Here is a 22353-nt window from a genome sequence, read left to right on the forward strand (position 1 = left end):
AGCCCTGCTCCGGCTTTATCTGATTGATTACACAACGGTAATAAAAAAGGGGAAACATTGGTTTGCAAAAGAAACATGGCACTAGAACGGAACATAAAAGTCGTTTATCAAGGTAGGAACGATATTTGCTGTAGTCTCTGCGCCCTTTGGCGTGGGGAGCAGTGTTGATAGAAGTGCTTCTGTAGTGCGTTTGTCCAGGATTCAGTATCCAAGATGGAGGCGATTAGTACGGCAGGACAGCATATGAGTCTAGCAGCACTAAAACAACACGATCCTTACATTAACCGAATTGTCGATGTTACCGGGCAGGTAGCACTTTACACATTCAATCCCAAAGCAAACGAATGGGTAAGCGGTTAAGAAACATTCGGTTGTGCGCCATTAAAAACAGTACTGAGCTGATTTGGCGAGATTTCTGTGTCCACCGATTTAGACTCGGAGTGAAAACAAAACAAAATGCAACTTCGTCTTTTCTGCTAGATATATAAAAAGTCAAGACGTGGTAAATGACATGGAAAAAAATAACAACAGCAATACGTGTCAAAATACGACGGAATTGTGATCAAGTGTTTATTTTCTACAAAAGCCACATAATGGTTTATGAACTGCGTTATTCCTGTCGAGACATACTTAAATATATATATATATATATATATATATATATATATATATATATATATATATATATATATATATATATTAGTTACTGTGTACTGGACATTTTGGTAACAGGCAGAACCCTGTGGTTAGATAAACCAACTTTGAGATACTAAAGCAGGTTTTATGACTGATACAATAAGATTTATCTTTTTTAATCTAAAGTCCAATAATAATATTGATGCTTGATTTATGTTGGGTTAGATTGGGCACATAAGATCAACAAAGTCTGTCACTAAAGCCTAATATGTAATGTCACGTTGGATTTGGAGGATCAGTAGCCTAAATTAAGTTCATAATGAGTATTAGATTATGTTCTATATGTTTCCATCTTACCTGAAATGCTGTACTTAAAAGTAACATTTTGTATTTGTTTTTGCCCTGTTACAGGAGAAGACAGATATCGAGGGTACCTTATTTGTGTACACCAGGTTGGTTTTCTAGACATACTTGTTTATTTCATGGAACCTGACCACTGTATTGTCTCTAACTGTTTTGCCCCCTATTTTGCGCCTTGGTCTTGGAATGATTTACAGTGTAAACTTAAGTTGCAGTCCCGAATAACTTTAGTACAATTTAAGAGTAAGATGCACGAGTTGTTTGAAGTAGTTGAGTAGACTTGTTACTGTTTGTTACTATTTGATTGTTGACTGTATTATGATTTGTTTGTCAAGTATTTTATTTTTGTATCTGTGTTTTTGTACCGTGTTTTATTGGGTTGCTGCTGCCTTTCTTGGCTAGGTCGCACTTGTAAAAGAGATTTTAATCTCAATGTGCTTACCTAGTAAAATAAAGGTTTAAAAAAAAAAAAAAAAGTGTACATATAAGAAAGACTTAGCAGAGTATTTGGGTCGAAGTCCTTTCAGTTTGTTCAACTCCAGTCCAGATTAGTGTATGATTTGTACATTGTGACTTATTGAAAAAACAACTATGCAGTTGGACCTCAATCAAGACTTGCATTTAAAATGCTTATCTGACTTGATACTGTACACAATGCTGAGCTTCTGTGCAGTGCATCTTACTTACTAATGACTCAAATCTTAAGTGAAGCTAATTTCTTAAGCTAGTTGAAAAAAAAATATTTTCCAGCTTCTTTGTGCTACACCGAGAAGGTGCTCTATAAAAATTTATATTAATTGTTTATTATTATTTGTTTATTTAGCAGACGCCTTTATCCAAGGCGACTTACAGAGACTAGGGTGTGTGAACTATGCATCAGCTGCAGAGTCACTTACAATTACGTCTCACCTGAAAGACGGAGCACAAAGAGGTTAAGTGACGTGCTCAGGGTCACACAATGAGTCAGTGGTTGAGGTGGGATTTGAACCGGGGACCTCCTGGTTACAAGCCCTTTTATTTAACCGCTGGACCACACAGCCTCCTGTTTTGCAGGATAAACCTGATGGCAGACGTGTATGTGTTGATCTGCATAGGTTTTTAGGTTTATTATAAAGTGTTTAATTGAATGAGGAACTCAAAATAGTAGCTGAAGAATTCACTGCTAACATTTGAAATTGTCCAAATTGTCTGTCTGTAGCTTTCTTGGCTTGTCAGGGTGGTCATCAGCAATGGAAACCTACGTTTCCTGTCTCAACACCAGAGAGCTTTGAGTATCGAATATTTGAGACGCAATGACTTTGCACTCTTGTAAGGAATATTGGACAGTAAGGCCCTTGGGAGGTTTTGCAGAAAGTACAAGTGAATGGTTGACTAAACATGACAAACAGAATCGGGAAACAAACTATTCAATCATCCCCCACCTCAGTTCTTTTATTCATTAAATGGAAAAGTGTGCAAACTTCTGTATAACCGAGCAACTAGGCTTCAGAATTGTATTTCATAAAGATTTCACAAAAAAATATCTAACTGAATCACTGACTACGCTTGTTTACCTGCAGGTATGCCACGCCATACCATGGCTTTACAATCATGAATCGGCTGAACATGAAGAATCTAGTTGAACCCATTAACAAAGATCTGGAGTTTCAGCTCCAGGACCCATTTCTTCTCTACAGAAATTCAAGTTGTAAGTACTGTGCCTGTTAGTATGTACTGAAGATACAGGCCAAGGCTTGTGACTGCATTTTAAAGGACATTGCTGGCTGTATAGTGCCTTGCACAATTGTTCATTTGCAGAAAACAAAAAACACTTCAAATTAAGTGGGGTAAAAAAAAAACAAAAAAAAACAATGGCAGTGATTACATTGCCAACTGGACCAGGTTTTGCAGAATGAGTGAGATGCAGATCTTTCAAGTATCATATGGTGATGCTCCAGTTTTATATACAACATAGAACATGAAATACAAATATGTTTTTAAAAGCATTGCTTTCTGTTCCTCCAATACTGAGTTTAGATATGTATCCTCCTATATATGCTTCTAGTTAACTTTAACCAGAATTCACAGCTAGCTGTGGGCCGGTGTCCAACCACCCAAGGTGTGAAGACTACATTCCAAACCATGACTCTTTTTTTTTTTTTTTTTTTTTATAAGAATGGCAAATTGATCACCAACTATCCCATATTCATAAATCTTTAACGTACCTGAAATAACACACAATACAAAAAGGTGTTGCTCTGTGTACAAGCAAGTGCAACTTTTATAAATTTGCCAAGAATATTTTTACTTGACTGATTCATCCCCTTTCGTTGCACTTATCTGTTTAGACACACCTCTTTTAAATAGATTGATGTTAGATCTGTCAGTCACTTGTTGAATTATTTTAGAAAACCAAGCCACCATGGGCAGTTGTCATAGATGCGTAAATCTATTTGATTCCCATGTAAAAAAAAAAAAAAAAAAAAAAAGCCTGAGCTGTCTTAGAATGGGTGATTCATTCTATATTCTACAGTGTTATATCAGTCACACTGCACAGCTATTACTTGTATTAGCATCCAACTCCTTACCTTAGTCTAACAGCCAGATGTCAGTCTTAATTGCCTAAATGGATAACATCCTTTTGGGGTCTACAACAAGAAATGTTCCACCATATCTCTACATATCTCCATGTTACAAAATGGTCCTACTAATGTTCATTTTGTTTTGTTACATATTAGTGTTTCCCCTTCTGTGTTTAGGGGGTGGAGCTTGGATTTTAGCCTCTTACAAATATGAATAGAAATTCTGAGTAATATATACGGATTGTGCATAATAAAGAGCTGTTCTGTAGACCTGGGTAATATTCTTTATAGTACACTGTGATGTTTTTTATACAGTAGAATATAAGAGATGCACATGATTAGGTTCTATGTAACCCAAAGCAGCTCTTGTCATACACAGTATAAATAAGAAATGTGTTATATTCTTGAAATCACTGTACAATGTGACTTACTCCAGTTCTCAAGGAAATTTAGCATCAACTGCCGAAGATACAAAGTGGTTCAATCGTGTTGTGAAGATGAGATCTGTATGCTACTGTAAATGAATGTACTAATCTTAAGAAATGACAAAGTTGAAATTGAATGCAGTTTCATCTGTGAACTGCATCAATGCACGTGGGTGTTGTAAAGAAAGCTCCCTGGTGCCCAGCATGGCTTTGTGTTGCAGCGATTCCTGTCAGATTTTGCAGGCTGAGTCAGCGCTTGAAAAGTTTTATTTTTATGCATTTTTCAAAAGGATTTGGGGTGAATGCTGAGAGTATTGAGGATTTGAAAAATAAATCCTAAGTCTGTACTGTGCAATTTTGAACTAATCTCTTGGGCAGCCCTAAAAAAAAAAAAAGTGTCTTTATTGGGTTAGGCATGGCTTTGAATATGAATTCTATCTTTAATCATGCAAATGCACACCCTATGCATTAACCTTACTGTTAAGAAGTAATTTAATAGTTAATTCGCAGAGTTTCCTTTTTGTTTTTGAGCTACATTTTCTAAGAGCATATTAAATCATTAAAGAAGTGTGTTTCTGTTCTTTGCATTGTAATATTTGCTAAAGGCATGTCCTGAGCACTGCTGGAATAGATAATTGGTTCCATTGTGGCAGAATTTTGTGATTAGCTACTGGACTTTCTCAAGCCTCAATTTAAAACACCCCACTTCCATATAAGGAAAGATCCCTTCTGTGAAGCCTGCCCTGTACCGCCGTTACTGAAATCCTTGTGCTACTAAAGTGTGAAAAGAAAAGATAAAAATCTGAATGACTGTTAAAGTAAAATAATAAAATAAATTACTTCAGCAATGGCTTGTGACAGCATTTATATGGGGCGGCACGTCTCAATTAATAAGCGCTTTTCGTGATATTTTAGTACAGATTTCTGGTGTTATAGTTCTGATATCAGCCGCGATTTTAAATAATTATTTATCCCAAGACAAAAGAGCTGGGACTTGATGGAAGGGCGGTTATTTTAGTGGTTTGATGAGCTCTGCCATGATCGTATTGTTACTCTGACTTTTAAACTAGGAAATGTTGACTTTTTCTATTTTTTTATTTTTTATTTTTTTTTAACGGGATCATTCTTAGACAGGAAACTGATACGATGCAGGCGATATAACCAATATTAATATTAGGTTCCTATTCAGTATATAGCTCAGTGTCTCATAGCCTTGTATCATACTCAGTGCTAATCACAGTGTAACTATACCCTGGTTGCCTGGGGGGCTGTAGGCTTGCACATGGTCCAGACTGGGATTCAATAGCACATTCAAGAGACTGGAGTTTAAGCAGCAAGATGCAGCTTTAAGCATAGGCAAGCAGTTGTAGCTGATAGTGACGCTTCAGTCCGGCATGTTTCTATCTAGTAATTGATTTGTCAGCCCGGTAACCTCCATCCAAAAGAATATGAGAGCAAACCACTTTAAATCCAGGAAAACCAGCAACTTACCTTGAATTGCAGGGAAAAAGTAGGTTTCCAAATCCGTCTCGGTTATCACTTTCCCTTTGTATTTGAGGTCTGACTCCAGATACAGAGGTTTGTTTATCAGAATGAGCTCCTGGGAGAGACCCTGGAAATTCATTTTCACAGCCTTAGGAAACCTGCATCGGAAAGGAGAAAGGAGACGCTGCTGTTACTCAGAGGAGAGCCGAAGTGTCTTGTCTCTCCGGTTGTCCATCCACAGGTTCACATTTACCTTGCGGTAAGAACGAGGTAACTAGAAGAGGGAGCCTGGATTATCAATTGCGGCAGAAAACAAAGTATGTCCTTGGGGTTTCACACTGCACAGAAAAGCACAGACAATTCACTTGAGAGAAGGGGGTGGGGGAACATGTAAGATTTCCTAATGCCGAAGGCTTGTATTCTTCCCGCATTCTTGGTAATAGTTCATTTTTTTTTTTTATTCCAGTCATCTGGTAAAATAATGTTGACACAAACTGTTGTAGATGCCTTTTCGATGCAAGACTTGCACACACTGCCTCCTGTCATGAGCACTGTCACTGATGATGTTGTCAGCCTGCCATGTCTCTCCCATCACCAGAAGGGAATGTACAGGCTACAGCAACTTGGTCTGGCCCAGCCCCAGTGGGAGAGTGATTTCTGTTTTTTGTTTGGATGGGATGTGTTTCTATTATCACAACTATAGAAGATTGGTTGGGCGGGGGGGGGGGGGGTGATAGCTGGGAGTGGTGAAAAGCAACCTGATGATTTGGTTTAGGCAAATAGCAGCTGGGCTTGTAGAATGGTTTTGGGATGGAGCTGCTACTTTGCTTGCTTTGCAAACCCGAAAAAAAGTCTCCAGATAGACTCATTAACACAGGGAACTCTGTGGTTGCTAGGATTTGAGGTTCTAATAATAGATAAGCTTGCTAATACGCCTCATTAGCAGAGTTAGGGTTGCCTGCTTTTCTCAAGACCCACCGCAAATGTTTGGTGATTTGAATAAAGCTGATTTTGTAGAGTAATTCGCTTTCTGATCCTTGATTGATTATGCATTTGAATTTGCAATTGGAACTTGCTGAAATAGTTATTTAATAAAACTGATCAGAAATAAAAAACATTTTGCTGGACGAATATGGGTTAATCAATTCTCAATCCACATGTATTTGCATTTGATGAATTGACTAATAACTAACTTGCCTGCAATATTCCTTCAAATTAGCTACTGAAACAAAATATTAATGATATCTATCTTTTTAAATATGTGCATATATGTACATTTGTGTGCATGTATTGATTCTTGTGCATTTCAGTGAGATGCCCTAACACTTGGTAATTGTAATGGTAGTGATAGTGATGGTCTGACGTGCATGCATGTAGCCCTGTGGATAGATATGAACAAAAGCTTCTCTGGTTTGCAGTTGCTGCTCTTTTAAATATGATTTGCATAGTAATAACAGTAAATGTGTTGCCTCTTCTAATCCATGCAATTCACTGTGTGTGTAGGGTGTACTTGCTGCCTATACGAATGCCTGAAATCAATTTGTGATGCCTGCAGCATATCAAACTGGTGGGTGGAGGCTTGTACTTTTGCTTTGTTACATTTTTCTTTTCAGTTCTGTTTTTTTTTTTTTTTTTTTTTTTAACCGTTTGCAGTCTGACATTTTTTTTTTTCTATTCAATTCTTGACTGCATCAGCTAAAATTAAGTTTTTAGACCAGTGAAAATAAATAAAATGATATGATATGGTATTTTTTATTGTTAAACCTTTTATCAATTCCTCATAGATTTTTTTTAAGATGCTCTGTTTTAACAGAAAGAGCATATTGCTCAGTAAAGTGCTATAAAGTGAGCAGATGTATCTCAATGCTAGAGATGTCACATATGGTTTTGTATGTGACGTTGCTTTATGTTGTCAGCTTCACTCACTAACACTAGGACCTGCAACAGGACCTGTACCTGACAGTAGGTCACCATGCGATGCATCCCGCGCTCCAGATAAGTTTTTGGGTCTGGGAGTAATTACCGTCTAATTTTAACTCGGAGAGTAAAATGTATTTTTGGGGGTAAAATGCAACATTACCTTGAGTCATGAGTAATCTCAATAAATACTGTACAATCTTTAATGGGAATTGGGTAGGCATTAAAAACAGAGCCTTCCATTTTAACTGCAATGTTACTTTGAACTACTGTACAGAGACAACAGGGTATTCAGCTATTCAAGGTAGACAAATACACAAGTTGACTAAGCTCAGTTAAGGAATGGATCCTGGCGATAAAGTTGCCATTTGTAAAACTGCTCAGAGCTCCAGTAAGTGCACTTCATGCCTGCTTGCAGCTCTGGGGATGTTGTGCAGTCTGTCGGCACTGCAGGATCTCGCCTGCTCTTATGCTCTCTACCTGGTTGCGTTGATTTGTCTTTCAATCATTTTTCTTAGACACAGAAACATCAGGCGCTCTCGGCTTGCGCCTTCTCCTTCTTCCTGTGCCTTCTCTGTACCTTCTTCCATCATTCGTCCTGTTTTGTTTTATTATAAAATTCACATTTCTAGGGTAATGCAGTACCACTTTGCTCCAGTTTTCAGTGGAGGATTGCTTTTTTTTCCTGGCTGGATTTTACAGGTTGTACCTTCTTAGTAAACAACACATATTATATCCACAGAATCTGCATAGTATTCCTTTTGATATATTGCCAAACATGTTTTATAACTTATTAATGCATTTCCTTATTTTATTTATCTGTATGGCTTTATATTGAAGTTTTCACTAACAACCCTAATGGGAGGTGACATTTCTAGTTGTGTTCATGGCTTGCTGAACAAACTGTCATACCTGTGACCCATCCCACCCCACCCCCCTTAAAACTGTGTTCCAATAATTGCTTTCTGTGAAGTGACATTTTAGTGAAGCTTGGCAGAGTGATTCAGCCCAGCTCAAAAGGCTGTGGAAAATTACGCTGCTAAAAATAGTGGCCAGTTTATTTATTTTTTTACTGCAGGTTGCAAACCCCATTACAACATCTTTGGCCTGCATTGAACAGGTGTGTGTCGACCATTCTCCAACATAGGATGAACAGTAGTGCAAGAATCCATTGCTTGTTAGATGTTAAGTATTTTGGCTTCTATTAAGGGAGTTTAGATTTGGGGTAACGTGTACCATTTTGTTTCCCTAATAGTTTGTGCGTCACATGCAGTTTGTTTTCTAAGAGAATGCAACATAAGCCTAAAATCAGTGGGAAGCATTTAGAACATGTAGGAGGTTTGATGTTTGACTTTGGGAGACAGTTTATAATTTCTTGCCGTGCCTCTGGTAAGTGAAATGTTTCTACGTCTGTGAGTTCCCACGCGCTACAGTGATAGACTTTAATGGCAACTCCTTGTGACTCGTTGCCAGCAGCGCAAAGTGAACAATCGGACACGTTTAGCAGCTCAAACTGATTCAAATACATTGATGGACTCCTGTAAGCTTGTTTGTGGCAGAATGGAGAGTGCTTGCCTTATCTCCTTTTTTGCCCATTAAGCTATCGTTAAGGGAGCTCTAGCTAAAGACACGGTATCTCCTGTATAAAAGGTCAGCTTTTACAGTACAAGTTGTCTCTCTTTCAATGGGATCGAGTTTGACTAGTATTGCAAGGAAATATAATTGCCCTACACTCTTCATTAACGAGTGACACTGGTACAAAGCAAACATTACACGCTGATCCTCGTTCTCTAAGCATTTAAAAAGGTGAGCTTGAAATCTGAATGCTCGTTTTGTGAAATAGTTGGTGTGAGAGGGGGGATGCAGGCAGGTGGCTGAAGAGCTAAAGTGTTGTCACTTGCACCCTTAGCAAATCCATTTGTTGGTTTTAAAATGGGAAATGAAAAGCAGCTTGCTGTTTTCACATTTCGGTGGCAATCTACCTCGTTTCTCTTGATCATGTATAACAAACACAGAGAGCCCTCTGTGTATGAACCCCCTTCACTTTAATGCATTACGTATGTACATAGTTAGTGTATTGATGTTGGAAGGGATTATTTTATTATTTTTGGTGAGAAATGTCCTGCATTAGGGTGGGGATGGGGACTGGATCAAAGAGCAGTTTGTTGTTTAAGGGATTGTATGAGAAGGCTTATGTATTCTTTGCAAATGCATCCATCACCGGTAATGGTAGATAATGTTAACTGGAGTTCTCATGGTGCTGAACTGACCCCTGATTGCAAACCTTGAGTTTGTTTTTCCTAATTCAGTGATGTGTAGGTAAACATCTTGTATAATGTGACCGTGTTCAGTTCACAAGAGAACACAACATTGAATAGAATAACAAAAGAAAAGAGATACTAAAAAAAAGAATTGTTGATGACCAAAGAATAATCTATATCTGGTCCTGATTTTCAAATTCTTGGAATTTTACTTTGTCAGCATGTCGTACTCTTAACTTATTGTAAATGTATGTATTGGGAGAGGGAATTACATTTTATTTTTTAAATCTGTCATCCTTCCAATAATCACTGCATAAAACAGTACCTTGCCCAATTGCACACACTTTGACATCAGCTTACAGTGTTCAGTATCTCCCCAACAGCATGTATTTATTGAATGCACAATGCTTCACATCTAGACGTGATGTTTTTGGAGGTTGGCAGATTGCACAGATTTTATCCCGAGCTTCCCTAATTGTATAAACTTATACAGCAGCATATTCTCATTTGAAACAGAAGTGGTAAGGGATTACCAAGTCAACTTTTGACCCTGCAGTGTGTGATGCTCTGTGACCTGCTGAGGCCAACAGCCTTGGTGGAGCTGTTGATACTTGCAGGACGTGGAGGGGAGAGGAGAGGAGGGGAGTCAAGTGTTAAGATCATATCATAACTGTGTCTGGAAGCTTTATTTATTTATATCACATTGATATCACAAGGTAGAAATGCTAAGGAAACAACTGAAGTTGTAGGCTGCTGCCCACTTTACTTTTTTTAAGTGGTCATTTACATCTTTTAAAAGCTTTTTATTTTTTTAATAAGAATGAAAGTTGATGGTAAAATACCTAGAGGAGGTGGTGGAAGGCATTGTAGCTTGGAAATCTCCTTTTACTCCTGTTTTATTTATTTATTTATTTTTCTCTCCCTCAGTGTCCATTTACAGCATCTGGTTTTATGACAAGAACGACTGTCAACGAATAGCACAACTCATGTCACGGTAAGTGTCTGATTTGTTCATTTATTGCATTGCTTTTCATTATTCCATCACACATTTTATAAGAGACAATGGTTGTAGATCAACACTAATAAATGACGCAGATAGCATTTTACTGCGAGTTTCCAATCCGAGAACACACCGTCATGGTTTCTCCTTGAGGTATTTGCTTTACCGTGCAGGTGTTGGTGTTTTTTATTTATTTATTTTGTATTCGTTTTACAACATTGTGTAATTTGCTACACAGTGAAGACTTCCAGTTCCTTGTGATGAGTAATTTGTATGTTCTGGGGGGTGCAAATATATTTGTGGCTGACATTTATTATTATTTGTTTATTTAGCAGACGCCTTCATCCAAGGCGACTTACAGAGACTAGGGTGTGTGAACTATGCATCAGCTGCAGAGTCACTTACAATTACGTCTCACCCGAAAGACGGAGCACAAGGAGGTTAAGTGACTTGCTCATGGTCACACAATGAGTCAGTGGCTGAGGTGGGATTTGAACCGGGGACCTCCTGGTTACAAGCCCTTTTCTTTAACCACTGGACCACACAGCCTCCTATTATAAATGTCTTTGATTTAGGGTGGGGATTTCTGAATTAAATACGTGTGGTTACAGCCTGAAAGATGCAAACCATGGATTTTTAATATGGCCTTATTCTGAAATGATATTTTGCCCCCCTCCATGTACTTTATATTCAAAATTGAAAGTGACACTGTGACCTTCATGGGGGATGGGGGGGGAGAGAGGAAGATTCCTCAGGGGGCAGATTAGCTGGTTTGGCATAAGGGAATGGTACACCACCACTCTCCTTTTGAAGAACAGTCACTTGTAATCACTGGGGAGGCTGATTTCCAGGTACGGTACCTTCAGGGTCTGCTTCCCTGCACACAACAGCATGCACTTCCTGGAGTGCTTAGCAGGCTGCCTCCACTAGCATGCGCACCTTAATGGCATACATTTGGCCATTCTGTGCATAATGCAAATTTGCAGCAATATAATGTGTTTCTATGATGACTGTTGTAAAGTTTGTAAGAAGCCAAAGGAAATGGGGCTGTAAGTTATTCAAGGTTATGCTTCATTATACAGACTAATCAAGTAAAATTCAGTGTTCTGTACAGTTCTCAAACTCCTAATGGAAATATTTAGATTGGAAATGAGAACAAGCATGTGAAATAAAAAAAAAAAAAATATTAATAATAATAAAAAATCATATACAATTTATAGAATGATAACGTAGGCTTAAACATAATTAAGATCTGAGTTACAGAAACCTGAATTGACACAGTGCTATTGTGGAAAACTGCAACTCCTACTCTAGAGCAATTAAATATATGAAGTATTCAGTGAAGCAGGCCTAGGTTTTGTATTATTCACAGTTAGTTTTTTTTGTTTTTCTTGGCTTGCTCTCGCATAAAAAAAGCATAGTCAGATGCACTGTTTGTCAACAGGAAATGTAGAGCAATGTTTATTTGGATTCACGTCATTAAGTTGGCTTTATTTTAAATGTAATTCACAGCGTATATTTAATTAAAATGCATTGTTTGATCCCTTTCCTCTGTGATGCAGCCCCCTGTTTTCAATGACTGCTGCTGCGTCAGAGATGAAGCAGCAAGCATTAAATGTCAGGTTTTCTTAGGCAGCCGCTTGCGTATCTGTGCTTGGAGGCCCTTCTGTCGTGCAGGGTCTGATCCACACAGACATGCTGCAAAGTACTGAGGCTCACACGTTCCAAAAATACCTGCTCAGATGATTAGTCGCTCCATGATTTTCATTCCCTGGGATCGTGGGGTTTGTGTGGTGCAGGGTAGGGGCAGGATGACTCAGGTTATTACATTCGTTTGGGGCAATTGAGGGTTTTCTAAGCAAAGTCTTGTTAAAAGGTTTGAACCTGCCCATTTAAGGAGAAATAGAATGTCACATTATTATCTGGAGTGATAAGGGGAGAATGTGCACTGCGCTAGAAAATTGCCCTAAGCAAGAGCTGGCTTTAATGCAGATAACGTGTAAGGTTAAGAAGAATAGTCATTGGACGATAGGAAATAGTAATATAACCGCAGACTCCCACAAACCCACATTGTATGTAAATGTGTTCTTGTAATTGGGTTGTCTGCCTGTTTGTTTTCTTGTTAAAATCTTTATCTCCCGCTGTTCCTATTTGCTAGTATTTCTTGGGCATTCTTTGGGTGCCTGGAGTGAAATGACAGATGCTGAATAAATTAAAGCTGTGAATCTATATTGAAATTCTTAAACCTTCTTTATATGTGTGTTTGTCATTTACCGTTTAAACTATTCATGTACATGAATAGTTAAGAATACAACTTCAATATCCAAAAAGTTGAGCTTCTGTGAGGCAGAGAGCCTGAAGTAGTGTTTAATAATGCAGGTTCTAAGAATGGCTAGAGAAAGAAGATTGCTTTATATGAGGAGCACATCTTTCACTGTGTTTGATGTTTAGTGTTGAAAAGCATGCAGGGCTGCCCCGGATGTTTTGAAAAGAAGCTGTGCAGATACACTAGTTTGCTCTGTGGATTGGCACATATCCAGTACAACAGAAAAGGAAATGCATTCGGTGAAAGCTTTCTAATGTAAAATGAGTCTGCATCCCGTGCGTGTCAAAAGAGTATTATGGCTGTGTCGCTTAAATTATCATTATGGTTCTCATATTCTCTCTGCCAGTACACCTACGTACCGTACAAGCCTTTGGGCACAATCCAGATGCCCTTCTCATCTGGGTATGAGTTAGATTTCAGAGAGTGGGTTTGGAATTGCACATGCTTATACCTGCACATGTCTGTGAAATTGCCCATGTGTGAGCTGAGCCTGCAACTTGCTTCCTGGCATATTGTTGCATGATTGTGACACCCCCGAGGCGGACAAAGATGTATTCTATATAGCAACTTATCCATCTCTAACCTAAGATACCGGATCATCACTAGGATAAAAGCTGAGAAGCTCGTTTCTAAGGGACACTGTGATATACAGCTCAACTAAGGGTTGTTGGCAGTTCCCCGAAATGCTCTGATCCCTTCTGTGAAGGTTAGCCTTGTTTTGAACCTCTGACGTAGGTGATTGGTGGTGATTATCACCTCTCTGCTCCCATTTATACTAAAAGTGTCATTGTACAAACTTTTCAAGTTATTTTTTAAATATTTTGTTTCATTAGTTTTTTTTGGTTTTTTTTTTAATACCTTAACAGTTTCATCCATTCCAGGTTTTAATACGAGCTTGATTAGCCACAGCGTAAAATTAACAAGCTCAGGTGTGTCTTATTAAACTCATAGTAAAACGAGGAATGGCTCAAACTACTATGCAATAGGAGTCTTATTTCCATCCCTGTATTTGGATACTCGTTTTTAAATTGATTGTAGAGTACATTTATTTTAAGAGCATTGGAAAGTTCAGAGATCATTATGAGTGCCTTCTGGCAACGCTGTAAAGCACTGCTTAAATACATTTCTTGCTTCCTTAGTATCTTGGGAAAGCAGTAGATTACACTTAAGTTGGAGATTTGTTTAGTAAAATAGGTAAAGCACAGTGATGGAGGGATGATGCATTGTTTTTTATAGAAGGTATTTTTGGGGGGAAAAACATGCAGCAGTTGTTTTTTTTGTTTTTGACAGCTTTGTGACATTTCAAAATTATTCAAACAATACTGAAAGTGTTTGGTGTCTGACTTTGTAGCTCAGAGTTTTTGGCGTACCGACACCTGTTCTCTCCCCTGACTGCTGCCAGCCTGCGTGTTCGTCTCATCAGTCCCAGTGTAGCTGGTAGGTTGAAGGGTAACTGTCTTTCTGTCTTTAATCACCTGCAAGACTACACTTGCTTATTATAACACTCCAGGATGGAAACTTCAAGGATCATGCATTGGTGATACTGCACGCTGCTGGTCCCTTTAAAACCACTGTAGCCAATTCATACCACCAATCTGTACAAACAGGGATGGAAATGAGACTCCCATTACATAGCAGCTCCATCCATTGCTGGTTTTACGATGAGTTTAATAAGACACACCTGAGCTAGTTACCTGTACACTGTGGCTAGTCAGACTCGTGGTAAATCCTGGAATAGGTTAAACTGCTATGCAGTGGGAGTCTTATTTCCATACCTGACCAAGCTTGGACTCCGCATAGACTTGAAGATTTATGACATTTTTTTTTTAAAGGCAGACAACTGTGACAAAAAGGTTGCCTGGTAAGTATAGGTCAACACCTATAAGCTTGATTTACACTTCCCATTGTTACAGTGCTCCAGTGCTTAGACAGACATGTTCTTGTAGAACATGTGCGTGTTGCCCCAAACGTAAAATATATTTGTTTTCACCTGCAGCAAGGCACAGATCTGTTTTTAAACCATGTCTGATCTCTGCCTGTGTGCTGAGAATGCTTTACTATTTATTCTCGCTTAATGAAACCTGGATGAACCTGCTTGCAAAGAGAGAGCCTACATTAAGAACAATTCCCACTACAGGGTTTGGTTACTGGGATTGAAGCATGCCGTTTGCATGCCATGTACAGTATTTATAATGCCTCTTGACACCAGCATGTGAACATAGTGGGTGCCACTTTTAAAATCTTTTCATTCCCATAAGTATTTTTCTGTGCACTAGAAGATAAGATAAATGTGGATTGTCCTCTTGAGAATGATTAGCAAATATTGTAGTCCATGACCATTTTGTCATGGAAATGAAATGACTGATCATTTCAAATTGGTTACCAGCGCTCCAAATATGAGTGGCATGGAATCTGCAAGGCTAATCCAAAGCTCTTTCTACATCTGTGCACTTGTATAAAATAGGAACTAGCAGCTACTGTAGCTTTAAATGACTTATTTTTAATTCATATGTTAAGTAGTGTAACATCACATACAGAGGCTGTGTGGACCAGGAGGTCCCCAGTTCAAATCCTGATTCACTCACTGACTCACTGTGACCCTGAGCAAGTCACTTAACTTCCTTGTGCTCCGTCTTTCGGGTGAGACGTTGTTGTAAGTGACTCTGCAGCTGATGCATAGTTCACACACCCTAGTCTCTGTAAGTCGCCGTGGATAAAGGCATCTGCTAAATAAACACATAATATTAATAATAATATATATCAAGAAGAGAATGATGGTGGCTTATTTATAATATAAGGGAGAACCCAAATCTCCCACAACAGGCGCCTGCTATTTCTCTGCTTTTAAATAAGGAGTGAAACTGAATTCGTGGAACCCATTTAATAGCACTGCGACTCAGTAAACCTGCAGTTTGGATTAAATATTCCTAGATGAGTCTGTTTGGAAGTGCTTGTAGCAATACGTTTCCTCACAGGAGAAACCTGTTGCTTGGCACTACTGTGGATAAATTGTTTAGGTGGTCACTCTGCTTTGCATTGATGTTGTGCTAACCTGTTTACATTGCTGTGTTCCTCAGTGTGGTAAAACAAGAGGCAGAGAGAGCCCAACAGGGGTCTCCCGGCAGGCAAACACCCAGCAAGACCAATGGATGCACTGAAGACAGGCCTATCGACATCCTGGAGATGCTCAGCAAAGCAAAGGATGAGTATGAACGGGTGAGCCGGCCCTCCGCTAGCGTGTACAACAGTCAGGTGGTACAGCAGCTGTGTATTAAAGGGCTTTTAACTGCTTGTATTATATTATAGTATTCTAGATTGTATTAATACATGTATGTGGTACAGTGTTTAGCTTTGTTCGGACACAATAATCTGGCTTGGGTTTGTGTTTACATATTTTGAAGATTAAAGGGAAATCAAGACTGTCGTGGAAGCATTGAGGCAGTTTGTGAAATGAGGGAAGATTTCAAAATGGAAGGAAAGTAGGGCCATTTGTACTGGTGGAGGGCAAGACAGTTGGCACATTAATACAGAAGGCTTATGTTTCAATTTAGGAACTAATTGGATAGCCATTATTGAGCCTGCAGAGGACAGCCAATGTAGGGAATATTTGGTACATAGAGGTGACCTGAAATGAAAAATGTTTAATAATTGCTTTATCTCCAGAACATACTGAAGGTGTTTGAAAAAAATATATATATATATATATGTGTGTGTGAATTTTTTTTTGTGTGTCTGAGAAGCTGGCTTTGCTGGCAGACCACAATTCTATGCACTAATATATGCTGCCCCTTACTGGTGGATGGATGATATTGCTTAAACTCTAAATTAAGTATTTGCCTTATTTCTGTTTATAGACTCAGATTGGTGAATTTGATATCTCTTCAAGCTCAGAATTGCTTCATGCCTGCAACGCTTATAAATCTTCATCAGGGGAAGCTACTGAACATGCAGCCACTTCACAGCAGCAAGAAAAGGTACTGTAAGCAATACATTGTTTAGTTAAGTGTTAGTGGTAACATCATTTTAATGGAAACATGTATATTACATTCCTCTGATATAAATAAAGATATATATTGTATTTACACAGAATACCCACCCAGGACCGAAACAGATAACTGTGGAAGAGTTATTTGGAAGCTCTTTGCCAAAGGAACAGTCGCCGATGGGCTACCCTAACTTTGGTACACCAGAGAAGACACAGCAGGATGGTCTCCTCCGAAGGCTAAACCTCGCCCAGTCTTTCCCATATGAGCCTTCGTTGGTGTCCCAACAGGGCCTGGAGAGTTTAGGTGACAGCCTTGGTGCCGCTACCTCAACTCAACACGAGACTCTGACACACATGCGCCAAGCGCCAGCTTTGGTTTCCCTACCGGATATAAAGAAACTCCCGAACTCCAGCATTCGCTCCAGCCCTGTTTTTCAATCCATACACCCTGCAGAGGCTGCTGGCTCTCAGATACTGTCTAACCTCAGTACCGACGGCAGTGACCTCATGAAGGTGATGCAGCAGTCTCACATCAAGCCCACCTCACCCCTCATGGTGTGCCAACCGGCTTCAGAGCAGCTGAATCCCGCCCCGCACTCACAGAGCGCCATTCCGGGAGGGATTCGGCCCCCGCTTGGAAGCAGTGCCCTCAGCATGGGCTTTCTCAATCAAGACCTCCTCCACAAACTGAAGCTGACACCGCAGCATGGCCAGCTCTCTCAGCAGGCACTGAGCAAGCCAACCCTCGCACCAAACTTCCTGCCCTCCCTCAGTCAGCTCGCAACACCAGAGTGCTTTAAAGAGTCCATCTCTAAACCAGTAGCTCTCAATTGCATCCCGGCTACCCCTGTTCAGGTACTATCAGTTTAGAGCAAAAATGCTGACCATCTGATACTGTCTGTCATATTACACACTACAACTACTAGAAGTTACTAAAGGGCTATGTTTTATAGCTTCTGTTTCAAAACAAACCTGTTTATTATGCAGTTGTGTTTTCTCTGTCGTGCTCTTTAGTTTCTGCATAGGTCCTTGTTTACTGTGCTTACTGACTATAAGCAAACAGCTTCGAAGGAGATCAAAATTAGAGCTGCAAGCCCCACAGGGCCATTTTACAAACAGCTTCAGAAATCTAAGTGGTTGAAGTGTGTGAACAGTTAGTCAGCATGGGAAATACTATATAATACTGAGCATCAAAAGAAAAGTATCACTTATATTTGAGGATCGAAAGAAACATATCACATATTTGAGCATCAAAAGAAACTTAATCACTTAATTCACTAGATGTGATCGAAAAATGACAAACTGTTTTAGAGCAGGTGCAGTGACTTTTTATTGTGCCGATTAACAACTGACATCACGAAGATGCTGCAAAATGATCTGTCTATCTTGGGCAGGTGTTGTGGCTCTTGGTTTCCTAGTTCGTGGCCTGTCATTGACAGAGTGTGTCTGGTTATACTGTCTCGCCAGGTTTGAAATTGCTGGCAGTGAGCACCCAAGACGGCGAGCGACAGTACGCTGCCCTCGTCCAGCCTCCAACATGCCAATTGCACAAAGGCGATGCTCTCTTGACAGACGTGTTTCATATTGTTTTTTTTTCTGTGATTTTCTTTATTGCTTTTATTCAAGCTTGCAATTCAACAGCTGAAATCACTCCATGTCCAGTGTCCAGTCAGCTGTCTCACTGATTAGGTGATGAAGTGCATATGCTTCAGTCATTGTCACTCAAGCGTGTAATGGTCAAGGATGAATGATTGAGTGATTAAAAAGAAACCAAAAACATTTAGTCAATGTCCATCATTTATGTACATTATTAAATGTAAAATGTAGATGTTTTTTCCCGGATTTCCTAGCCATGATCTTACTGAGGTTTTTTTTGGATCAAAAGTGTACTGCTACATTACAAGAGAAGGTGCATTTAAACCAGGTGCTGCTTATAGGAACAGAATTTAAAATAGCTTTATAAATGTGTAATTTTTCAGTTGGGTTATAATGTCCTTGCATAAGAAATAAAGTGGCTGTTTTTGTGCAGTCTAAAAGTTTAACAAAATAACTGCCAATAAGTAGATTAAGTGACTTACACCTTGCAGAAGACATGGCCTGGTAGATAATAACAGCAGTCAGGTTTTTTTTACTATTATTTTTTGAAATCAGGGAATGCCTCATGCTTTGGGTATTCATTACTTCATTAAAAGTACATTTGTTGGTAACTAGTAACAAACCACAGTTTTTCTCGTGTGTAGAAATGGGGGGGCTTATAGATTATTTATAGTTCACTGTCTTTAGTGTTTTGTTCTGCTCCTCTGTGTTCCTTCTTGAGGAGATGGTTCTTCAAATCCTCCAGCCCCACTAAACCCCTGTATCTCCGCAGGTTGTGCCACCACAGGTTACTTCAGTCTCATCTGCAGAGTCTCTGTTAGTCCTCCTCTCCCCAAGCGTGTTCCAGCAGTCAGCAGGCAAGCCCACAGAGCCAGACAGCAAGCCCAGTTCGGCATCACCGCTAACACTGGCAGCAGAGGCTCCGCCATCATCCAGTATCTTCAGTAGGACCCAGCTTCAGGAAACCTTAATCCACCTAATAAAGGTAAGCAGTGCAGGCTGTCAGTGTCCATTCCTTCTACGGTTTGGTTTGGTTGGTTTACTGGTCTCCTGTTTTTTATAGTTGTCTTTCCTAGAGCCATCTACAGGTGGCGCCGTGTGCTAGACCTCTCTTCTATTTTAATTCCCTGTTTTTTTCTTTTTCAGAATGATTCTAAATTCCTCAGTTCAATTCACGAGGCCTACCTTCAAGTTCTAGCCAAGGATCTCTGCAACATGAAATTATAGCCCTCGAACTTTGGGTCTGCACACAGAAATGTCTCTATTGTGAAAGAGGTGGTCTGTAATGTGCAGTAGTATTTACTAGAGAGCGAAAAATAGAAGAAAAAAAAACTTAGATGCTATAGTATATGACTGATTCTCTTAAACTTAAGTAGCTTCACTTTGGTCGATCACCAGCAGGTTTACATTGAAGAAATAGGCACTTGTGTTTTTGCACAAAATGAGTATTTATATGCTATGTATTTTATCTTGTTGCACTGTTTCATTTTCAGTACTATTTCATTTTCAGCAGTGTTTTGAAACTGGGAACAATACATTTAAAAAAAGTTATATAATGTTTTTTTTTGTTTTTTTGTTTTTTTTTATTTGGTTTAAAACGTATCCCACCATTTTCTGTAAGATTAGCCCAGTAATTATTCATAAAGGCTGATGTCAGTGAGGATTAAATCATGCAGTACAAAGCTACTGCAGTAAAGTACCAAATTTAGACTTGAGAAAAAAAAAAAAAAAAAATCTGTTCTAGGTGGGCCACTTTAAATATAGATGGGGGAAAAAATGTGTAATTCAGCATGTCGCAGTTTTTGGTTGGTTTCTTTTTAAAAATCTATTGCTCCTTTTAAAAAAAAATATTATCTTTTGCAATATTTCTGCTACAGCAGATATTGACTATATAATGGTCTTTATTTCCCTGCATAATTGTATACTTTAGGGTTTACCCTTACATAAGCATAATGGTTGGTTTATATTAAAAATGTGGTCACAAGAGATTTTCCATTTTAGTTCTCTGTTAAGATTCTTTATCAGCAATCAAAAGTAGCTGCAGCGTTCTACATGTGTTTACCCCTGTGTAATTATAAAGCCAAAACACCATTCAGAGTGAAGCATCTTATTTGTTCTATGAAGCTCTTTGCTTTTTATATGATGCAAAACATTTTTTTGTTTTGTTTTTTTATGTTGGTAAGGATCTTAACTTCAGAGGGGAAAATCAAAAAGCAGCATAAAAAAATCATTTGAAATTATCGAATGACCAAAGCTGCTTTTTATTTTGCTCTTACCATTTCATCAGAATAAGCCATAATCAACATAGCAATCAATCGCTCTTGAAAAGCATTTCAGTGTGTATTTCTCCACTTGAGTTGCAAATTGAAATTATATCTGGATTGTTAGCATTTTCTTTTCAGATCAAAGCAGCCGAGCTAAAGAGTAAAATATATATATATATTTATGTTTGAAACCAAAAAGCACAGTATATGAATTAAATCTTGCGTACAAGACACCTGTTCTTTTGAGACTGACCTTCTATATTGGCCTTCAAAACAACTTGGAAAGACTTGCAACTGCAATGCCGTGCTTTGTCTTTTTCAAGGATGTGTGCAATATAAAGCTTTGTTTAGGGTTATGTTTATTTTTAAAGATGCAGTGTCTTAAGTTGGAAGTAAGTTGCTTTTTATACTGTGGTCATACTTGTTTTTAAATCCAAGTCCTTTTAAACCATAATTTTACCATCCTTTATATTAATGCCTCCTTTGCATACATGTGTAAAGAACGCCCACGAAAGCTGGTTATTTCTAAGTTTCTTTGTCAGTTATTTAATTTGGTTTTTAGGAAGGATGTTTTCATGAGGTACTGCTTCTTAAACCATGAATATTTGTAATGTTATATTTTCCGTTTGCCTTTGTTACAGTGTGGGAATAAATACTGTGCCATAAATTGGCGGGTTTTTATTTTTTAGAAGCCTGTGTGCTTCAAAGAAACAATCTGTAAAAATTGGGCATTTTTCATCAGTTAATTTTGTACATTACAAATATATTTTTTATAATAAAAACAAATAATCCTGGTGCTTTTTAGCACCTCCTAAAAGCGTTTTGTCATTGTGTGTTTTATAAATGGCGCAAAAATATAAATGCAATGTCTTGAGTGACTTACACAAATCATATATACATAACACAGTAACAAACAGTTTTTATTTTAATATGTTCAATATGCTTGAACATTACATATTCTAATGAAAAGGTACACCACGGCCTGGCATCAACAAGATACCTTGCTGTTAAGTAATTAACCACTAGGTGGCGTTGGATGCATTCACCATGCCTGAAGAATTCTCAAATAGACTAGAGAAGAATCAATATTTCCTAAAAATGTATTCTACTGGTGTATACTAGAATAGATGGTGCTACTATCAATCCCTAACTCCTTTCAAGTAAACATGAGCCATTGTAGGTGACTAGCTAAACATTGCACCCTGTATTGTGTATGTACTGAAATGTTACTGCTCCTGTTTGCTTAATAATACAGAATACAATTCAGTAACCCTTCCAGTGATAGCAACGCAACTGTTGTGATCAAGTTAAATACTGCAGTAACACGGAAAGTGTTTTTATTGTATTCACGCTATCAGCAGGGCTGGGATCACTACAGGCTAGCACATATATTCAAGGGACAGTAACTCCTATATAATGCATTCATTTCCTAAGGGTTTTTTTGTTTTGTTTTTTTGTAGTTAAATATTAAAGATTACAATTATAGTACTGCACTCAAATATTGATTTGGAGCTAGCTTTATAATAATATAACACAA

General features: G+C 38.5%; 1 protein-coding gene across 1 annotated transcript; it reads left to right on the forward strand.

The window, feature by feature from the left end:
* Positions 1–141: 141 nt before the first annotated feature.
* Positions 142–21633, forward strand: LOC117411791 (mRNA-decapping enzyme 1A-like). Its single transcript, XM_034019559.3, has 9 exons — positions 142–348; positions 1048–1088; positions 2556–2683; positions 10573–10639; positions 16049–16187; positions 16826–16945; positions 17059–17811; positions 19325–19537; positions 19699–21633. The coding sequence occupies exons 1-9, from the start codon at positions 214–216 to the stop codon at positions 19777–19779; spliced, it is 1677 nt and encodes a 558-aa protein (XP_033875450.1). The 5' UTR covers positions 142–213; the 3' UTR covers positions 19780–21633.
* The last annotated feature ends 720 nt before the right edge of the window (positions 21634–22353 follow it).

Source organism: Acipenser ruthenus, chromosome 16 (assembly GCF_902713425.1).
Source record: "Acipenser ruthenus chromosome 16, fAciRut3.2 maternal haplotype, whole genome shotgun sequence".
Taxonomy (NCBI): Eukaryota; Metazoa; Chordata; class Actinopteri; order Acipenseriformes; family Acipenseridae; genus Acipenser; species Acipenser ruthenus.

What these genes read in the sequence shown, in the direction of transcription:
- LOC117411791 (XM_034019559.3), top strand. Translation starts at nt 214, where the DNA reads ATGGAGGCGATTAGTACGGCAGGACAGCATATGAGTCTAGCAGCACTA. An exon ending in CTTCACAGCAGCAAGAAAAG is followed by an intron (nt 16,946 to 17,058) that starts GTACTGTAAGCA and finishes GTATTTACACAG; the next exon opens with AATACCCACCCAGGACCGAA. An exon ending in CCTTAATCCACCTAATAAAG is followed by an intron (nt 19,538 to 19,698) that starts GTAAGCAGTGCA and finishes TTTCTTTTTCAG; the next exon opens with AATGATTCTAAATTCCTCAG.